The sequence below is a fragment of the Canis lupus genome, chromosome 23, assembly GCF_003254725.2.
Source record: "Canis lupus dingo isolate Sandy chromosome 23, ASM325472v2, whole genome shotgun sequence".
NCBI classification, from domain to species: Eukaryota; Metazoa; Chordata; class Mammalia; order Carnivora; family Canidae; genus Canis; species Canis lupus.
Window position 1 is genome coordinate 34,966,404 of NC_064265.1, and position 19,128 is coordinate 34,985,531.

The following is a 19,128-nucleotide window of genomic DNA, read 5'->3' on the forward strand; positions in this document are numbered from 1 at the left end:
CACAAAATAAATTTAAATGCAAGAAGTTCACAATTTTATTAACTATATTTACAAACTATGAAGGCAGGAAAAAAAAGAAAACCACTATTATATACAAAGTTTACACTAAAAATTTCCAACATCTGGGAAAACTAGTATGAAATAATGGAAAGAATCAAGCAGTCTTTTGTACATATCTTAGTTTTGAACCAATTACGTAAGACTGACTAACTTATCTCTAAGGTTCACTTTACTCATACGTAAAAGGGAAATAAAACTATCTACCTTGTTTGGGTGCTTTGAATAATATTACAGAAATATATCATATAGAAGGTGCTCCTCTTAGCTCAAATTTCAGGTTAAATCCAATGAAACATTTACTATGTTTTTACTAATTCTTCCATATTAGTGAATGTTCCTTCTACTAGTGTAGACATTTAGTACAACTAGGAGTAACAAAGGTTGTTATAAACAAGACATTATTCTCTTAGGAGAATTCTCGAAAATCTATAAAATTCTCTTAGAATTTCTCCAAAATCTATAAAAAATTAAAACATTTAAAGCAAGAACACATTCATCAAGATAACAAATATACTCAGACACAAATCACTTTTTAAATATATTAAAATAATCTGCGGGAAACCATTTTAAAATAAGTAATAAAGATACAAAATGATGGTTTCTTTACTAAACAAATAGTGAGTCATAAAGAAACATTACTAGTCCACATACCAATAGTTACTCTTTAAGGATTAGGATATAAGTCTTACCAGGAAATGAAGACCAGCTGTGCAATATTATGTCTCCAGATCTCAACTGTCCTTTAAAGTCAAAAACCATCGTATTTACCCATGCCACAGGATAATGCTGTTGAAAAAGATACCACTGCATAAATATGCTGAAAAAGAACTTTACCATGTAAACATGTACATACCCCTTTGTTTCAAAATTTAAATCTAGAAATTTCTAGAGTTCAGATGACTTCCAAAAGATCACCCAAAATAAAACAAGATGTACATGGAAAAATGTTCAAAATCTTTACAATGGTTCAAGAAAACTTTGAAAGCCAATTCGTGATGAAATAGTGTATCCAAAAAAACATTATTTATTGCTTAATACCACAAATGATGAAAAATTTTTAATGATTCAAGAAAATATGTGTGATATAACATCAGGCTGTCTCTTTTAAGAGCTTAAAGCCTTAGTTAACTTTAATGTAGGAGAAGGCAATGTCTGTAGGTATTGTAGAATTTATTTCTATTTCTTAGAAGGAAGCATAGATACTTAGACCAATTTACATAGACACCTTGACCAAATAACTTGGTCATGGTGTATCAAAAAACCCTATAAAATAGTTGAATGCAAAAAGAAAAGTCAAATGCTTTGCATAAAATTATAGTGTAAGAAAAAACACTAAGAAAATACCTCTTCTGTGACTTTTACACCCTAAACTTTATTTTTTAAAAACTGTATGATAATAAGCAGAGGAAAAGCTTTCTTAATTCTTACATTAATGAATAAAGAATACATATTCATGTACATAAATAGAGTAACCAGCTTTTAAAATATATATATGTAATTCATGTCCCCATCCCTCCAAACCAATTTTTCACAAACTTAAAAGAAAATGAAAAAATTTGACTAAAAATATAAAATGAAAGATGAGAATATGAGAACAGATACACCATCCTTTTCCCACAATTTTGAAATCTAAGAAATTAAAACTAAAAGTTTGTTCATAATTCATCTGACAGCAAAACATGGCTGGAAATGCCATAAAGTTAACTGATATTCTGCATTTGTCTCATTTAGTGTGAATATTCATATATTTCACCACTAGATACTGATGTGTTTGATTACAGATTTGTACCCCAGGTCCCACAGGTGTGAAGTATGTTGTATGATCTTCTAAAATTCACAAAATTCTGAATGTCCAAGCATCTGTGGCACATAGAATTTCAGTTAAGGGACTATGAACATATAATTTTTTTAATCTTTTCATTCTTTTTTTATTTCTATCTTCTAAAAAGTATTTTATTTACACTGGAACATGTACAGACATTTGCTAAAACAAGTTTGCCAAAAGAGAAATAAATGAACAAGACATAAAATGGAGATTTATTGTCTTTAAAATCACTTCACAGAGACAAAGTTTTATGCTATTATTGAACTTATGTTACTCAGTTATTTCAAAGAGTTTTTAAATTATTCCATTGTAGCGTATAATTACCACTTTCCCAGATTTCCGGATGGTCTGATATTTACAGGGATTAATATTTTTAGTTGACTTTTTTGTTTTCACTTTATCCAAAACTGCATAAACAGCAAAACATAATCGAGCCATTCGTGGCAGGTCACAAGTATTTATATCAAATTCCAGTGGTTCATTCCAAATGTGATCATTTTTCCCTGATATCTCTGAGCTTACGATGGTTTTACAGAGGAGTTCAGTACCATGAAAAAGGCCGGCCCTGACATGAACCTGTAACGAGGGAGACAAAAACAAATACAGATTTATGAATACTGCACCACCAAAACACTTCTATTTTGAAAAACTAACATATACTGGGAGAAGAAGCACACCAACTCTAGGAAAAATTTTTGTTTACAGAATCATCAGGCTGTAAGTAATCAGTATATAATTCACCAAACTGTTATTTTAACCTATTTTTCACTTAGTAAGTAAACCAGCTAAAAAATGCAATAGGGGGCAGCCCGGGTGGCTCAGCGATTTAGGGCTGCCTTTAGCCCAGGTCCTGATCCTGGAGACCTGGGATCAAGTCCCACGTCAGGCTCCCTGCATGGAGCCTGCTTCTCCCTCTGCCTGTGTCTTTGCCTCTCTCTGTCTCTCATGAATAAATAAATAAGTTTTTTTTTAAAAAATGCAATAGGTCTCAATGGTGTAAGTAGCTCAAGACCTTAAGTACAAAAACTACTATCGCATACTCACCTTCACTGACTGCATTTATTTAGGGTCTTGTCTTACTCTTCTGTATAACTGGAAAGGAAGTGATGGATAAAATGTCTCTAAAATCTCTTTGTACTTCTGAATGATGTATGAACTGGTCATTATAAGAGCCACCTAAAGATATTCTATCCATATTTATAATTATCTTACACATCACAGGTTTTTATTTCTTCCTAAAGACACAGGTTCAGAGTGATGCAAGACATATATGAAATGTCCCAGAAAATTTTACTCAGTCATTATATAGTTTTTAAAATGACACAACCCAATTATTTCTAAATTTAAAAATGTGTAGTACAGAACTAGAATAACCCTAAAGTCTATACGGAATCACAAAAGACTCCAAATAGCCAAAGCAACCTTGAGAAAGAATGAAGCTGGAGGCACCACAATCTCAGATTTCAAGATATACTACAAAGCTGTAGTAATCAAAACAGTATGGTACTGTCTTAAAAACAAAGACATCCATCAATGGAACAGAATAGTCAATCCAGAGATAAAAGCACACTTACCTAGTCAATTAATCTAAAAAAAAAAAAAAAAGAGGCAAGAATATATACCAATGGGGAAAAAAAGACAAGCTCTTCAATAAGTGATGTTGGAGAAAAGAATGAAACTGAACCACATTCTTATGCCATAAACAAAAATAAATCAAAATGGATTAAAGACCTAAATGTGAGACCTGAAACCATAAAATTCAAATTACTCCCAAATAGGCAGTAACTTCTTTAACACTGGCCTTAGCAACATTTTCCTAGAAATGTTTCCTCCAGCAAGGGAAACAAAGCAAAAATAAACTACTGGGACTACATCAAACTAAAAAGATTTTTCACAATAAAGGAAACCACCAACCTAACAAAAAGGCAGTCTTCTGAATAGGAAAAGATACCCGCAAATGATGGATCTAATAAGGAGTTAATATCCAAGATCAACTCAATACCCCCCCAAACCCAAACAATCCAATTTAAAAGTGGGGAGAGAATCTGAAAGTTTTTCCAAAGAAGACATTCAGATGGTCAACAAACATATGAAAAGATGCTCAACATCACTAATCATCAGGAAAATGCAAATCAAAGCCACCATGAAACTTTACCTCACACTTGTTAGAATGGCTAGAATCAAAACAACAAGAAATACAACGTGCTGATGAGGATGTGGAAAAAAGGGAATCCTTGTGCACTGTTGGTGGGAATATAAACTGGTGCAGCCACTGGAGAAAACAGTATGAAGATTCCTTGAAAAATGTTTTTAAAAATTAAAATACTATATGATCCAATAGTTCCACTACTGAGCTATTTACCCAAAGAATATCAAGGAAACCAGTTTGAAAAGATGTATACATCTCTATATTTATTTTAGCATTATTTATAACAGCCAGATATCTGAGCAACCCAAGTGTCTGTCCATTGATGAATGGATTAAGAAGATGTGTTATACATATATAATGGAATATTACTCAGCCATAGCAAAGGATAAGATCTTGTCATTTGCAACATTAGAGGATATTATGCTAAGTGAAATAAGTCAGAGAGAAAGACAAATTCCACATGATTTCACTTATATGTGAAATCTAAAAACAAAAGAACAAATGAACAAAGCAGGAAAAAAAAAACCCATACATACAGATAACAAATGATGGTTGCTAAGGGGGGTAGGGGGAAGGTGAAATGGGTGAAGGTACAGGCTTCAGTTATAGAATGAATAAGTCACCAAGATGAAAGATGCAGCATAGGGAATATAACCAATGGTACTGTAACAGTGTTGTATGGTGACAAATCATAGGTATACTTGTAGTGGGCACAGCATAATGCATAGAGTTGCCCAATTACTATGCTGTACACCGGAAACACTGTGTATGAACCATACATCAATAAATTAATTAGTAAGTTAAAAAGTGAGTGTGGAAGTAGAACTAAACACAATATTAAAAACAGACTGACAGTGAAATACTTTGTGGTCAAATATTTTTATATTGATTTACTCAAATGTGGTATTAGTATACTAGTAAATAGTAAATTGAGTATTACTGTTTACTAAATAAATGAATGTGAATATTTAGGTTTGTCTTTAAAATAAGCTTATCAATAAAATTTGACTTATTAGAAGAGACATTATCTTCATTTTGAAAAGGAAGGTAATATCCAAGAATATCCATTCTATCTAAAGATACAGGAACATATTTAAATAGAAATATAAAATTTTAAGTAAAACTCAATTTTTTTAATTATTAAAATATTTGTATTAGAGTTATTTGAGTTTAAAAGCTATTAAAATTATGTTATACTGACTTAAATAAAACTACAGGTTAGTAGACTACACACTTCATAATGTTTTTTTAAGACTTTATTTATTTAGAGAGAGTATGAGCAGAGGGGAGGGGCAGAGGGGAAGAGATGCAGGCTCCCCACTGAGCAGGGAGCCCAACATGGGACTCATACCCAGGACCTTGGGATCACAACTTGAGCTGAGGGCAGATGTTTAACTGACTAAGGCACCCAGGTGCCGCTATATTTCATAATGTGGAAAATAATAATTCACTTTAATAAACAGTATTCATTTATCTAACTCTTGCAAAATAAACACAGATTAGGGTGTCTGGGTGGCTCAGTCAGTTAAGTGTCTGATTCTTGATTTCGGCTCAGTTTATTGTCTTGGGTTGTGAGATCAGTCCCATAATGAGGCTCTGTACTCAGTGTGGGGTCGGCCTGAGATTCTCTCTCCCTCTGCCCTCCCCCTGTTTACATGCACTCTCTTTCTCTCAAAATAAATAAAATCTTTTTAAAAATAAAAATAAATACAGATTAAAGGGTTAGATTTGTTAAATCATTAAAAAGCTAATTAAAAGGAAAAATTATTAAAAAGCTATCAGAATAACTACTGAAGGTAAATGATGGGTTCATGGAAGTTGATTACACCATTCTTTCTACTTTCATGTATGTTTGAATTTTTCCTTTAAAAAAATTTTTAAGCAGGATGCCTGGGTGGCTCCGTGGTTGAGCGTCTGCCTTTGGCTCAGGACATGATCCAGAGTTTTGGGATCGAGTCCCACATCGGGCTCCTGCATGGAGCCTGCTTCTCCTCCCTCTGCCTGTGTCTCTGCCTCTCTCTGCGACTCTCATGAATAAATAAAATCTTTTTTAAAAAAATTTTTTTAAGCTAAAAGAGAAAATTATTTATTCCAAATACAGATGGATTATTATTATATAGTAAAGATTAAAGTAATAGGGATTATAGAGAATTACTAAAAGCACTTGCAGTAAATTCTCAGGCCACCAAAATTTTTATCTGAACACACATTTGATTTCCTTCAACTTCACAGAAAAGGGATCATTCTTTCTACTTAAAATCTCTAGTTCCATATTGCTCCAATTTCCCAAGTACTTAGACCTTGTTCCTTTGCTTCTCTAAGTTGGAAAAAACTCCTCCCCAGCAAGCTATAAAACCTACGCATTTCTCTTCTATGTCAAACTCAACCAAAAATCTTCTTTAGAATCTAACTAATCATAATGAGAATGGAGCCATGTCAGCATCTACTTAGACATTTATGTTTCTTACTTTCAATCTATCATCAAGCCTATACTGTATACAGGAGGAAAAGGACTTATGATGTGATCTATTTTATTTTTTTTTAATTTTTATTTATTTATGATAGTCACAGCGAGAGAGAGAGAGAGAGAGAAGCAGAGACACAGGCAGAGGGAGAAGCAGGCTCCATGCACCGGGAGCCCGACGTGGGATTCGATCCCAGGTCTCCAGGATCGCGCCCTGGGCCAAAGGCAGGCGCTAAACCGCTGTGCCACCCAGGGATCCCTGATGTGATCTATTTTAAAACTTTTTATATATTAATTTGTTTTTTGTTAAGTTGTTTCTATGCCCAATGTGGGGCTTGAACTCACAACCTTGAGATCAAGAGTCGCATAGTCTACCAACTGAGCCAGCCAGACTTCCCTACACTGTACTCTTAAATGAAAGAGAAGATAAAATAATACAATATAAACTCACTAAGAGCATCTTCACATAGTGATGGTGCAAAGAAATGAATACAGTTATGGTAGGATAGCAAGATTACTGGTGATTTATCATTCTCTTAAGTGATTGTGGATTTTATTTTATGTTAACTATAAAATATTTTTAAATTATCATTCTACAAAGTACCACACAAAATAGCTGATGATCTAAACTTAGATCCTATACACAAGTATAACACCAAATGCTCAAAATCAATCCAAAACTCATTATATTTAATGCAAATATGAATGAAATCATCTTTTTGTATTATTCTTTAAAAAACTACCATCCAGGGCACCTGAGTGGCTCAATCAGTTGAGTGTCCCACTCTTGATTTCAGTTCAGGTCATGATCTCAGGGTTGTGGGATCCAGCCCTGCATCGGGCTCCACACTCAGTGTGGAGTTGGCTTGAAATTCTCTCTCTCCTTCTGCCCTCCACCCCACTTGCATGCGCACATGTGCACACATGTTCTTGCTCTCTCTCTCTCTCCAAAATAAATAAATAAAATCTTTATGAAAAACCATTCAAGGTTACCTGTTTTTAAAGTGTCAAAAATTTAAATAAATTAATTAATACAGTGTCAAGACTGAGTAGCCATAGCTCTAAGCAACTTTTAAGCCCATGTCTCTACACTACTTTAAATGCTATTTCCCTGTGTTCCCCAAAATTAAGTGAAAAGTCTGGGGATTCATTCTTACTCTGTAAGGAATATGATAACAATAATTATAAAGAAGGATTTATACAATAGCACTTTAAGGAAATCTTTGTATTTTCCTTTATGCTATATACTCAAAGTATCTAAACTGCAACGCAATACTAGTATTTTTAAAAGCCAAGACAAAATAGGAATAACAATTATTTTATAAAGAAAACTGTAATTGCCTATAAGAACCATTAATTATTTTCTCCTAAGCAATTTAGAAATGGCCCCATCATGAAATACTCAATAAATGGCATTTAATGTTAGTAAAATTATATGGGAAGCAGGAAGAAGCACAAAAGCCAGATTCTGAACTTTTCTTTTCCTCCCTAATATACCTCAGGAAGATTGCGCACCACTTAATGAACACATCGTGGATGGTAATTTTAGTTTATCAGGAGGTTAGGAAAGGTTCTGCCACTATCACACCAGTCATTATCATAAAAGGGTTCAACAGGCAGGAAGGAAAGGTGTGCCTACTGCCTGGGCAAAACAAACTCCCCTAGCATGCCTTAAGAACCAAAAACACCGTGGCACAGCTAGAGGCACAGCTAGAGGCACAATGGCCTCTTGGGTTGGAGAGGTGAGCAGCAAAGTCAGGGCCAGGAACAGAACTTAAACCACTGAAACTAAACAGGAATAGAATTTAAACCACTGAAAGATTACTTTGTTTTCAGGGAAAAGAAAAGCTTGGTTATAAGGTAAGGTGTGAAAAGAGGCAAGAAGAGCAGAGGGGTGGTGGTGGCTGTTGCTGTAATTCAAGGAGAGATGGTAAAGGTGTGAATTATGAAATGGTCAGGAAGACAAAGAGGAAGAAAGGAAAAGTAATGAATTTCAATGAGACAGGATCAACAGCATGTGATCAATTGATTAGATATGGTAGGTAAAGGAGAGGGGTAACTCCAGCTGCTTTTTTTTTTTTTTAACCAAATATAAGAGGAAAATTAGTTAAAGGAGTGAAAGAATGAGTTGGGGAACACTAAATAAAACTGGCTTTAGAATTGTGTACTAGGGCAGCCTGGGTGGCTCAGCAGTTCAGCGCCACCTTCAGCCAAGGGGCATGATCCTGGAGAACCGGGATCAAGTCTCACGTCCGGCTCCCTGCATGGAGCCTGCTTCTCCTTCTGCCTCTGTCTCTGCCTCTGTCTCTGCCTCTGCCTCTGTCTCTCTCTCTCTCTCTCTCTCTCTCTCCGCCTCTCATGAATAAATAAATAATCTTTTTTAAAAAAATGTGTACTAAAGTACGTAAAAACAGGAGTCTAGAACTGAAGAGCTATCTGGGCTACAGACAAAGGCCTGAGAATCATAAGCAAAGGAGGTACAATTTTTTCAATTTTCTTGCAAAGAGAATATCAATTATTGCTTTCTAAGATGTGAAGAATTCAAATGAGAGGAAAAACACTTAAGAGTTGTTGCTGAAGCAGGGCCCACATGCCTGAAGCAAACAATCCATCTGACCTCTGAGTTACTTGACCTAAAACCTCTATAGTGCTTCCTCTCCCCTCCTCAGCCACACAAACCCAAACACATCCAGAATTGGACTTTGCCACACCCTAACATCTCCAAATCACTAACTGCTACATCTCACTCTCTACCACCTCCCCTACCAACTCACTCTGGACACTCTACAGGAAAATCTCCTTGCCCTCTTTAAGGCCTCCATTTCAATGACCAACACTTCCCCCTTCCCAACCTCAGCTTTCCTCTATCACCTTTGTCTGCCTTTGCCTTCACCAAAACTTTCTGCCAAGGTGTGTCTCTCCTTCTGTCACATTCATCTGAAGTCCATACCCTGGATAAACCTAATTACCTGCCTCTCCTCCATACCACATATTTTGGGGCCAACCAGGACCATAACTAACCAGTTTCAAATGTAAAATTATTCTTCTGTTCCTGCAAGAACATTTCTTACCTTTAATTAACTGTTGAAAACTTGCATAACCATTTACCCTCCTGTAAGATGAACCTTCCTTACATTTGATAAAACTATTTAAAAAATGTAAAGCTCCTATTTAAGCTCCTTTTTGTTAGATTTTCTGTTACCTGAAGATGACATGCTCTCATGGATACCCCTGTCTGTCAATCTATTCTATTTAGAAGTTATAGAATATTAGAAAAATGAAATACTAGTCCATTATTATTCATAAGACAAGGAAAGCAAATAATGAGGAAGGTCAAATGATATAGCTAATAAAAAAATCAGAATCCAATACTCACCAACTATAGATAGATCCTTGTTACTATATTGTGAAGTCACATGGGTGGGGTAGATTGAGGATGGCATGTATGTTGGGACGCATAAAGGGTTTAAAGAGTATTTTTCACTCTTCCCCTAAGCAGCCTGGGGTGACCTCTGAAAATGGTTCACTATTCGCTTGACTCAGAAAACCCTACAAAATCATGCAAATCAAGAAGTTCAAACCCTTGTGTTCACTCTACAAACACAAGTGGAACTGCCCAGGCCATCAAGAGTATGCATACCCAAAAAGTCACCAAGTTTCTGAAAGATGTCACTTTGCAGAAGCAGTGTGTGCCCAGGCCAAACAGTGGGGCTGGACACAAGTCAGTGGCCCAAGAAGAGTGCTGAATTTTTACTGACATGCTTAAAAATGCAGAGAGTAATGCTGAACTTAAGAGTTTAGATGTAGATTCTCTGGTCACTGAGCACATCCAGGTGAACAAAGTCCCCAAGATGCGGTGTATAACTTAAAGGGTTCATGGTCAGATTAATCCATACATGAGCTCTCCCTGCCACACTGAGACGATCCTTACTAAAAATGAGCAGATTGTTCCTAAATAAGAGGAGGTTGCACATAAGAAAAGGATACCCCAAAAGAAACTGAGGAAACAAAAACTTATGGTCTGGGAGTAAATTCTGCATAGAATAAATGCAAATAAAAATAACATTTTTAAAAATTATAATAAAATAAAATAAAAATTAAAAAAATAAAATAAAATAAAATAAAATAAAGAGCGTTTTTCTTCCAGAAAAAGGCAGGTTGTTCAATATGCACCTGATGCTCCATAAATCTCCAAGTAAAGATGTATGGGGGGTGGGGTAAGGGTTGTCATCTATTCACACAAGATCTCTGCTTAGGAATTTCATGTTCCTAAGACTACTTTTATTCTACTCTAGGCTCACCTGACCTTAAATGGCCACAACAAAGTCTCTGCTACCTAAACCTTACCCAAAACTGAGTTTGAGGTAAAAATATGCATACAGAACTTCCCTGAAAGACACACAATATATTTCTTTGGGAAGTTCAAATATTACCATTCAGTTAAAGATAAACCATCACATGGTTAAGGATAATATCTAGACTGAATTACTTTGGTCTCCTATAGAATTACTGTTCCTAGGACGCCTGGGTGACACAGCTGGTTAAGCCTCTGACTTTTAGTTTCAACTTAGGTCATGATCTGAGTCCTGGGCTCTGCACTTAGCATAGAGTTGGCTTAAGATTCTCTCTCTGCCCCTTCCTGCCAGCATGTGCTCTCTCACACTCTAAAAATTAATAAATAAATCTTAAAAAAATAACTTTTCCTATTGTGCTGTCAATATTATATTTTAAGTCTAGCCAGTGAAAGAGTCTATAAAAGAAACATATGTGAGAGCCACCTGGGTAGCTCTTGTCAACTAGGCGTCCAACTCTTAGTTTTAGCTAAGGTCATAATCTCAGGGTCATTAGACGGAGCACTGCTACGTGCTCAGCAGGGAGTCTGCTAGAGATTTCTCCCTCTCTCTCTTCTCTACCCCCAGAACATTCTCTTTCTAAAATAAATAAACCTTATTTTAAAAAAGAATGAACCTCTAAATTCAACCTTTGATACTAATAAAAACACTATATGTTAATTAAATTGGATTTAAATTTACAAAATTTTAAAAAAGAAAGATACGTGAAACATTTTATCTACTGTAATGATGCTGACATAGGTGTTGGCACCCACTTTATCTCCCACTGTGTCTCCTTCATAAGGAACCACTAACATCTCTCTGTTTATAGTACTATCAGGATGAGTTCCAAACACATGAGTAACTAGTTTATCTTCAGAGAAATTCTGAATTCTTTTTAAAGATTTTATTTATTTATTCATGAGAGACACAGACAGAGAGGCAGAGACAAGCAGAGGGAGAAGCAGGCCCCGTGTAAGGAGCCCGATGTGGGACTAGATCCCAGATCCCAGGATCATACCCTGAGCCAAAGGGAGCTGTTCAACCGCTGAGCCACCCAGGCATCCCCTAAATTCTGAATATTATAACTGATCATGTTTTCTTTGCTTTGACCACTAGCTATATTGCAAGAGAGCAAAATCCATACTCCAACATCAAACAGTTATGGAGGATCTTACCACATACATACATACGGTGAATCTTGCTCCTGACTTTTTTGACTGTTAATTACCCTCAATTATTTTTTAAAAAGTCAAAATTTTATATAAGGACACTGTGTGTGTGTGTGTGTGTGTGTGTGTGTGTATTGAGAGAGGGACAGAGAGAGAGAGAGATGGATTGAGCATTATACACTGAACTTGTGAAGTGAAATTTGGTAAATCATAAAACAAAACATATATAAAACACATTTTGCATCTTTGTAAGACAGGAATTTCAGTATAAAAATGGTATTCAGTTCTTACTCTCGATGACCCTGAACACTTAGTGAGACTTATGAATTAGAATAGTTTATTCAGAAAAATTACAAGTTTAAAGAAATGAATACTTTTCAATGTTTTTGTGATAAAAACAAGCTACTTAAATTGCTGAACTTGAAAACGTTGGCATCTCTTGGTTTCTAACAATTTTTGAGAGTAAGAACATAAAGGAGTTCACTCCGTAAGTACTTAATAAATGTTAGTATTGAAAGAACCAAAACAAAAACCGCTAGTTGTAATTCCATCAACCAACTTCTAACAGAATTCAAACATAAGGAATGAAGTAAAAGTATGAATCAGTTGGCTACAAAGCTCAAAAAATCTGGAGTATAATGAACTTGAAAAGATCTATATCTATAAAGATCTACTAGCTATAAATAGCAACAGCAAAGAGTATGATCTAGAAAAGAGTAATAAAAAAGACTCTAACCAAGGCATGGTAACAATAAAAAAAGAGACCCTGAACATTCTGAAGAAATGTACTGAAATATTACTCATTACCTAGTCAAAGTGTGATTTAAGACCAGTCATTAAGATTATATATACTTGAGAAATCTCCTAGTAATTGGCTAAAATAATTCAAGTTGATACATGGTTAAAAACAAAAAAGAGGTACTAAAAGTGATCTACATTTAAAATAAATTGAGGTGGGGCAGCCCAGGTGGCTCAGCGGTTTAGCTTTGCCTTTAGCCCAGAGTGTGATCCTGGAGACCCTGGATCCAGTCCCATGTCAGGCTCCCTGCATGGAGCCTGCTTCTCCCTCTGCCTGTGTCTCTGCCTCTTTCTCTCTCTCTGTCTCTCTGTCTCTCATGAATAAATAAAATATAAATAGATAGATAGATAGATAGATAGATAGATAGATAGATAGATAGGAACCCTATGTTTTCTGAACTTAGAATTTCCCATGATAGCAGGATTAAGGAGAAGTTTTTATTTTAGAAAAAGCAGTGAGAAAAACTATACTCTGAATTTGTATCACATGGAATTTTGTCAAAATTGTCCCATTCCATGATTCTTGGACTGAAGCAACTTCAAGCTCTGAAAAGTAAAGAATTTTAAAGCACCATCATGCTTAACACAGTCATGTTTTATTGTCCAACTTGAGTAAACTTCCAAAAAGACCCTTTTACACAAGCCCCAGAACATTTGGAGAACAGGAAAAGGCAGGCTTTATCATGCAAAGAACTTTCCCTGTGCTATAGCAAGGATGTGCCAAAGCTGCACACAGACTGCATTCCTGAATTCAACAATTTCTGTGTTGGGCAAGCCATGAAACTTTTTCCCAACATTATACCTAATTTCCTTCTTGTTCAGTAATAATGGCCAAAATCCACCACTTGCTGCCTTTAGATATTAGACACAAAAAAAGGTCAGTGGCATAAACAGGCTGAAATTCCCACAGTTTCCTGAAAGGTATCACTTTGTAAAGAGACAGATTTGTTCTGGTTTTTGGGAGGAGTGTTATGCTACCTTTAAGAATATGTTAGAGACAGTTACATTAAAATGTATTAATTCATAGCACAAATATTTATTTAGTGTTTCAGACACTGATAAGAGAAAAAAAGATTAAGATAGTTTCCTTATTTCTTCAGGTAATATATATTTTAACAGTTTAAGGGTGCTGAGACCCATATAAGTAGGCTATGAGGTGTTATGATTTTTGACTAATTAGTGTGCTATCAGATATACGTGAACTTGACATTCTGTGGGTTTATCCTCCTTGTGGTTCATTGAGCTTCTTGAATCTGTTATATTTATGTCTTTCACCAACTTTGTAAGCTCCCAATGATAATTTCTTTATATACTTTTTCTGAACTGTACTCTTTTTCTTTCTGGAACTCAGATTACACAAATGTTCAACCTTCTGATATTGTTGCACAGGTATCTGAGGCCATAAAGAGTTTTTTCTCCCTCATTTTTCTCTATTTTGTTCAAATTGGAAATTATTTTTATTAATTTTCAAATTCACTGACTCTTACCTTTTTTTTTTACTCTTACCTTTCTCATTACCATTTCACTATTGTGTCCATTCAATGAGTTTTTAAATTATAATTTACTGTATTCTTCAGTTCTAAATTTTCCATATGGTTTCTATTATATCTTCTATTTCTTGGCAGAAATTTTCTATTTTTCCATCCTTTTCAATTGTGTTTGTCCTTCCTTGGAGAATTTTTATAATAACTGACTTACCACCTATGTCAATCTGAGCACTGACACTTGTTATCATTATCCATACATCTTGAGATTTTCCTGGCTCCTTATATGCCAATTAATTTTAAATTGCATCCTAGACCATTAAGACCACCATGTTATAAGACTCTGGGTTTTATTTATAGTCTACGGAGAATGTTGATGTTTTAGGAGAAATGGTTTATGTTCAAACTCCAAGGTGCAATAAGCCCCTTGAAGCTATGGTTCTAATACCAGTTCAGTTTTTAAAATCCTTTAGAGAGCTCTTGGATTCGTCCTCTGTGTGCAGCATACAGTGACCAGACTGAGACCTGGGTGGGAGTATATGCTACAGTTCAGTTCTCAAAGTATGTAGGCAATTAAGAGTCAGATCCACATATGTACAGCTCAGGAATAAACCTATAAGCATAAACAACTTTAAGGAGTTGCTTCCCCAAGCTCCTCTCACTCTTCAATCATCAAGAATTTTTTGGTTGCCTGGGGACCTTTTTGTATCACCCAGCCAGAAAGCTAAAGCTTCATTCACCCACACATCCTGGAACTGTGCCAAACAGCAGAAGAACAGAAAAAGAAAAAGTCTGTGAGCATTTGCCCCATTCTCTCTACAACTCCTCTAATCAGAGAAGGTTCAACTCTGCATTTTAGGCCTATCCCTATTATTGTTGCTGCTGCCACAGGACTTCTTAAAAACTGGGGCAAATGAGAACAGAGAAAAGAACAGGAAACAACAGGGGAAAAAAGCAGGGAGAGCCTCACTTTTTCTGAGTGTTAGAAGACCCCTTTAACCTTAGAGCTATAACTAGAGGGCTTCTTGAATTTTGTGTGCATTAATGCACACAGATTTGGGACAGCACTGAATTCAGGCTCCTCCTGAATATGAAGATGCATACCTGAAAAGTGAAACACAACAAGGCTAGGAAAAAACTGATAAGGAAGCAATATGCTCCAAAATTCTAAGCAAACTCACAGAGTTAAGACAATCATGCGCCCTATAAGATCTCGGGGACTAGGAATATAATGGATTTCACTCCTGTAATTAGGGGGTATACTATTTGACATAGCTCACTTTGTGGAAGGGAGATTATCTTTCATGGCCTGATGCATTGATGAGCCCTTAAAAAGGGACCAGGCTCTTACTGGCAAATGTGAGAAGGATTTGATGCTTGAGAAATTCTCCATTTCTACAGTTAAAAACGGAGAGCCACATAGCCAGGCTTGAAAGATGCCTCTAGTAAGAGAAATCTTTAGTCAATCCCCTACCAAGACCAAGCAAGGAAATGAGAACCTCAGTTCTACAACTTCAAGGAACTAAATTTGAATTCCCTTGGTAGCAAATTCTTCCCCAGAGCCTTCAGGAAAAAATACAACCAAACTAACATCTGGATTTCAACCTTGCAAAAGCATAAGCAGAAAACCCAGCCACACACCATGCCCAGACTTCTGACCAACAGAAAAGTAAGATAATAAATACATATTCAAGATGCTAGGTTTGTGGCAATCTGTTAAACAGCAAAGGAAAACTAACTTAAGGGGCTATCATGAATGTAATGCCAAAAATGTAACAACATAAAACAAATTCTTCAAAGGACAAAAATTATCAAAACTGACACAAGAGAGCAGCCCGGGTGGCTCAGCGGTTTAGCGCTGCCTTCAGTCTAGGATGTGATCCTGGAGACCCAGGATTGAGTCCCACATCAATCCTCCATCCCTGCATGGAGCCTGCTTTCTCCCTCTGCCCATGTCTCTGCCTCTCTCTCTCTTTCTATCTCATGAATAAATAAAGTCTTAAAAAAAAAAAAACCTAGAAAATCGGACTTTCTATATATCCATTAAAGAAATTAAATTCCTAGGGGTGCCTGGGTGGCTCAGTGGGTTAAGTGTCCAACTCTTATTTTCGGCCCAGGTCATGGGATGGGGGCCCCATCTCAGGCTCTGTGCTCAGAGGGGAGTCTGCTTGAGATTCCTTCTCTCCCTCTGCCCCTTCCCCCCACTTGCTCACTCTCCCTTTCTTTCTCAAATAAATCAAGAAAGAAAGAAAGAAAGAAAGAAAGAAAGAAAGAAAGAAAGAAAATTGAATTTCTAATTAAAAATCTCCCCACAAAGAAAACTCCAGGGTCAGATGGCTTGGAGTAAATCTTACCAAACATTTAAGGAAGAAATAATACCAATCCCATATAAGCTTATTCAGAAAAATTGGTAAGAGGAAGACTTCTCAAGTCAATATGTAAGAGGAAAAAATATCAATAACTTTTTTCTTTAATGGTGTGTGGACTATTTTACCTGTTCTAACAATCATGTTATACTTCCGCAACTCAACAAAAATTAAGAAAAGTTCAAAGAAAAAATAGAATTACCACTAAAACAGAAAACAAAGGCTAACTGACCATAAGCATACTCATTAAAAATTAAATCCTAACTGAGAATATAAGAGCAAAAAAAGGACCCTGTTTTAATGACAGCTAACCAAAGAATATTTAAAGACTATTTATAAAAGCAAGGCACTGGTAATCTTTGGCAAGTTGCTCCTGAATATATCCTCATGCCAGCAAACATCTCAAATTAAGTGAATCTCTTTCTTGGATCACAAAACTATTCACTCACTTTCCTACCAAGCAAAACAGAGGAAAATGCATACTTTACACTTTGAGACAAATGCCTTGTTAAGTCTTTACTTAATTATATGGGGTTATGCAATAAATCTCCATGTGTTAACAACTTGTGGTCCATAATGTAGTCCTCTATTTTCTTCCAGGAAATGGTATTACATTTTCTCTGTGTTCAGCAAGTTTCAAAGAAAAAAAAAGGCCTGAGAAAGAAGACTGAGTCAAACTCTAAACAAGGCTGACAAAGGAGAATGAAGCTTGCATAGGAACCTGTGGCCTATAGTTTTGGCTTAAATTGTTATTTGCTGAATTCCTGATTTAAGCAAGTTCTTTTGGGCAGCCCCAGTGGTGCAGCGGTTTAGCACTGCCTGCAGCCTGGGGTGTGATCATGGAGACCCGGGATCGAGTCTCAAGTCGGGCTCCCTGCATGGAGCCCGTTTCTCCCTCTGCCTGTGTGTCTCTGCCCCTCTCTCTCTCTGTCTCTACGAATAAATAAATTTTTAAAATCTTAAAAAAAAAAATAAGCAAGTTCTTTCACATAATATATACGGGGAAAATGTCACTACATCCATTACATCTTCAACTATTCAAATAATACTTTAAAACAAAAATTCTTGTCTTAACATTAAGTCACCATATTCTATCTATCTTGTGTAAATGACCAATATGGGTAAAACTTAATCTTCAATGTGACATTCATTAGGCAAATCAGTGAGTTATTCAAATAATGGAGCAGATAGGGGCAACTGGGTGACTCATTTGGTTGAGTGGCCAACTCTTGGTTTCTTGGGATCCGGCCATGACTGGCTCCATGCTCAGGGCAAGGTCTGCTTCTCTCCCTCTCCCTCTGCCCCTCCCCCTGCGCCCGCACTTATGCGCACGTAAGTACGCACACTCTTTCTCTCTAAAGTGAATAAATAAATCTTCAAAAAATAATAACAGGGACTCCCGGGTGGCTCAGTGGTTGGGCGCCTGCCTTCAGCTTGGGTCATGATCCCAGGATCTGGGGTCGAGTCCCGCATCGGGCTGCCTTCATGGAGCCTGCTTCTCTCTCTGCCTGTGTCTCTGCCTCTCTCAGTCTGTGTCTCTCATGAATAAATAATAAATAAATAAAAATAAATAATAAATAATAACAATGGAGCAGATAAAAAACCTCAAATCTTAACAAGTACTCACTTTTACACTTTCTTCTGTGTTAAGTTTATTTCCCTTAACCAAGACAATTTGGAAAGGATTGTTATTTTCCCAAACATGCTGCAAAAGAATAAAATAGAGTATTTTAATTAAAGAAATAAATATTATATACTAGCAATGAAATCATCTTATCGGTTCTCATGTCCACTAACAAAATAATGAAAAAATACCTCTAAACTAACAACTGAAAATCCCATATACTAAATTAAGCATCACAATCACTAGCACTTAGTTCTTATGACAAAACACAGGCAGCATTCCAATACTGTCAAGAAATTCACTAAATTAAACACCATCAACTAAAAGTATTAAAGCTTTGGATGAATTAAGAATTGACCATTTAAATTAATATACAGTGAATATCTTAATCATCAAGCGGAGATTAAACATACAACTTGTTGAAACTGAGTAACTATTTAAAAATGTTAACTATTCCAATCAATAAAAAGAAACTTAAGATTTGCTTTATATAAATATAGTACATTCTGGGAAAAAAATGTTATCTTTGATATATTTAAATTCTAGGGCAGCCCAGGTGGCTCAGCGGTTTAGTGCCACCTTCAGTCCAGGGCCTGATCCTGGAGATGTGGGACTGAGTCCCATGTTGGGCTCCCTGCATGGAGCCTACTTCTCTCTCTGCCTGTGTCTCTGCCTTTCTGTCTCATTCTTTCTCTCTCTCTCTGTCTCTCACAAATAAATAAATAAAATCTTTAAAAAAATAAATAAATTCTAAAAGTATTCAATAAGAAGGTATCAAGTTATACTAAAAATGCTATCATAGCTAAGCTGACAGAAATGAAATACACTAGAAAATCAACTATGTCTACACATCTA

At 35.9% G+C, this 19,128-nt stretch overlaps 2 protein-coding genes across 4 annotated transcripts in view; one reads left to right on the plus strand and one right to left on the minus strand.

Moving 5' to 3' along the window:
- FAIM (Fas apoptotic inhibitory molecule) overlaps nucleotides 1-17,357 on the plus strand; it is a 118,611-nt gene extending 101,254 nt beyond the window's left edge. The window contains exon 6 of the mRNA XM_049099734.1: nucleotides 17,250-17,357. Within this exon, the coding sequence (XP_048955691.1) occupies nucleotides 17,250-17,342 (93 nt within the window). The 3' untranslated portion in view covers nucleotides 17,343-17,357. The remainder of the gene's footprint in view (nucleotides 1-17,249) is intronic.
- The window catches only part of PIK3CB (phosphatidylinositol-4,5-bisphosphate 3-kinase catalytic subunit beta), a 203,053-nt gene that overhangs the window by 72,742 nt on the left and 111,183 nt on the right, over nucleotides 1-19,128 (minus strand). For all 3 annotated transcript variants that reach the window (XM_035704803.2, XM_025449126.3, XM_035704804.2), the window contains 3 exons: nucleotides 18,277-18,354; nucleotides 2,210-2,461; nucleotides 750-846 (listed from right to left, as the gene is read on the minus strand). In XM_035704803.2, coding sequence (XP_035560696.1) covers nucleotides 750-846; nucleotides 2,210-2,461; nucleotides 18,277-18,354 — 427 coding nt within the window. The remainder of the gene's footprint in view (nucleotides 1-749; nucleotides 847-2,209; nucleotides 2,462-18,276; nucleotides 18,355-19,128) is intronic.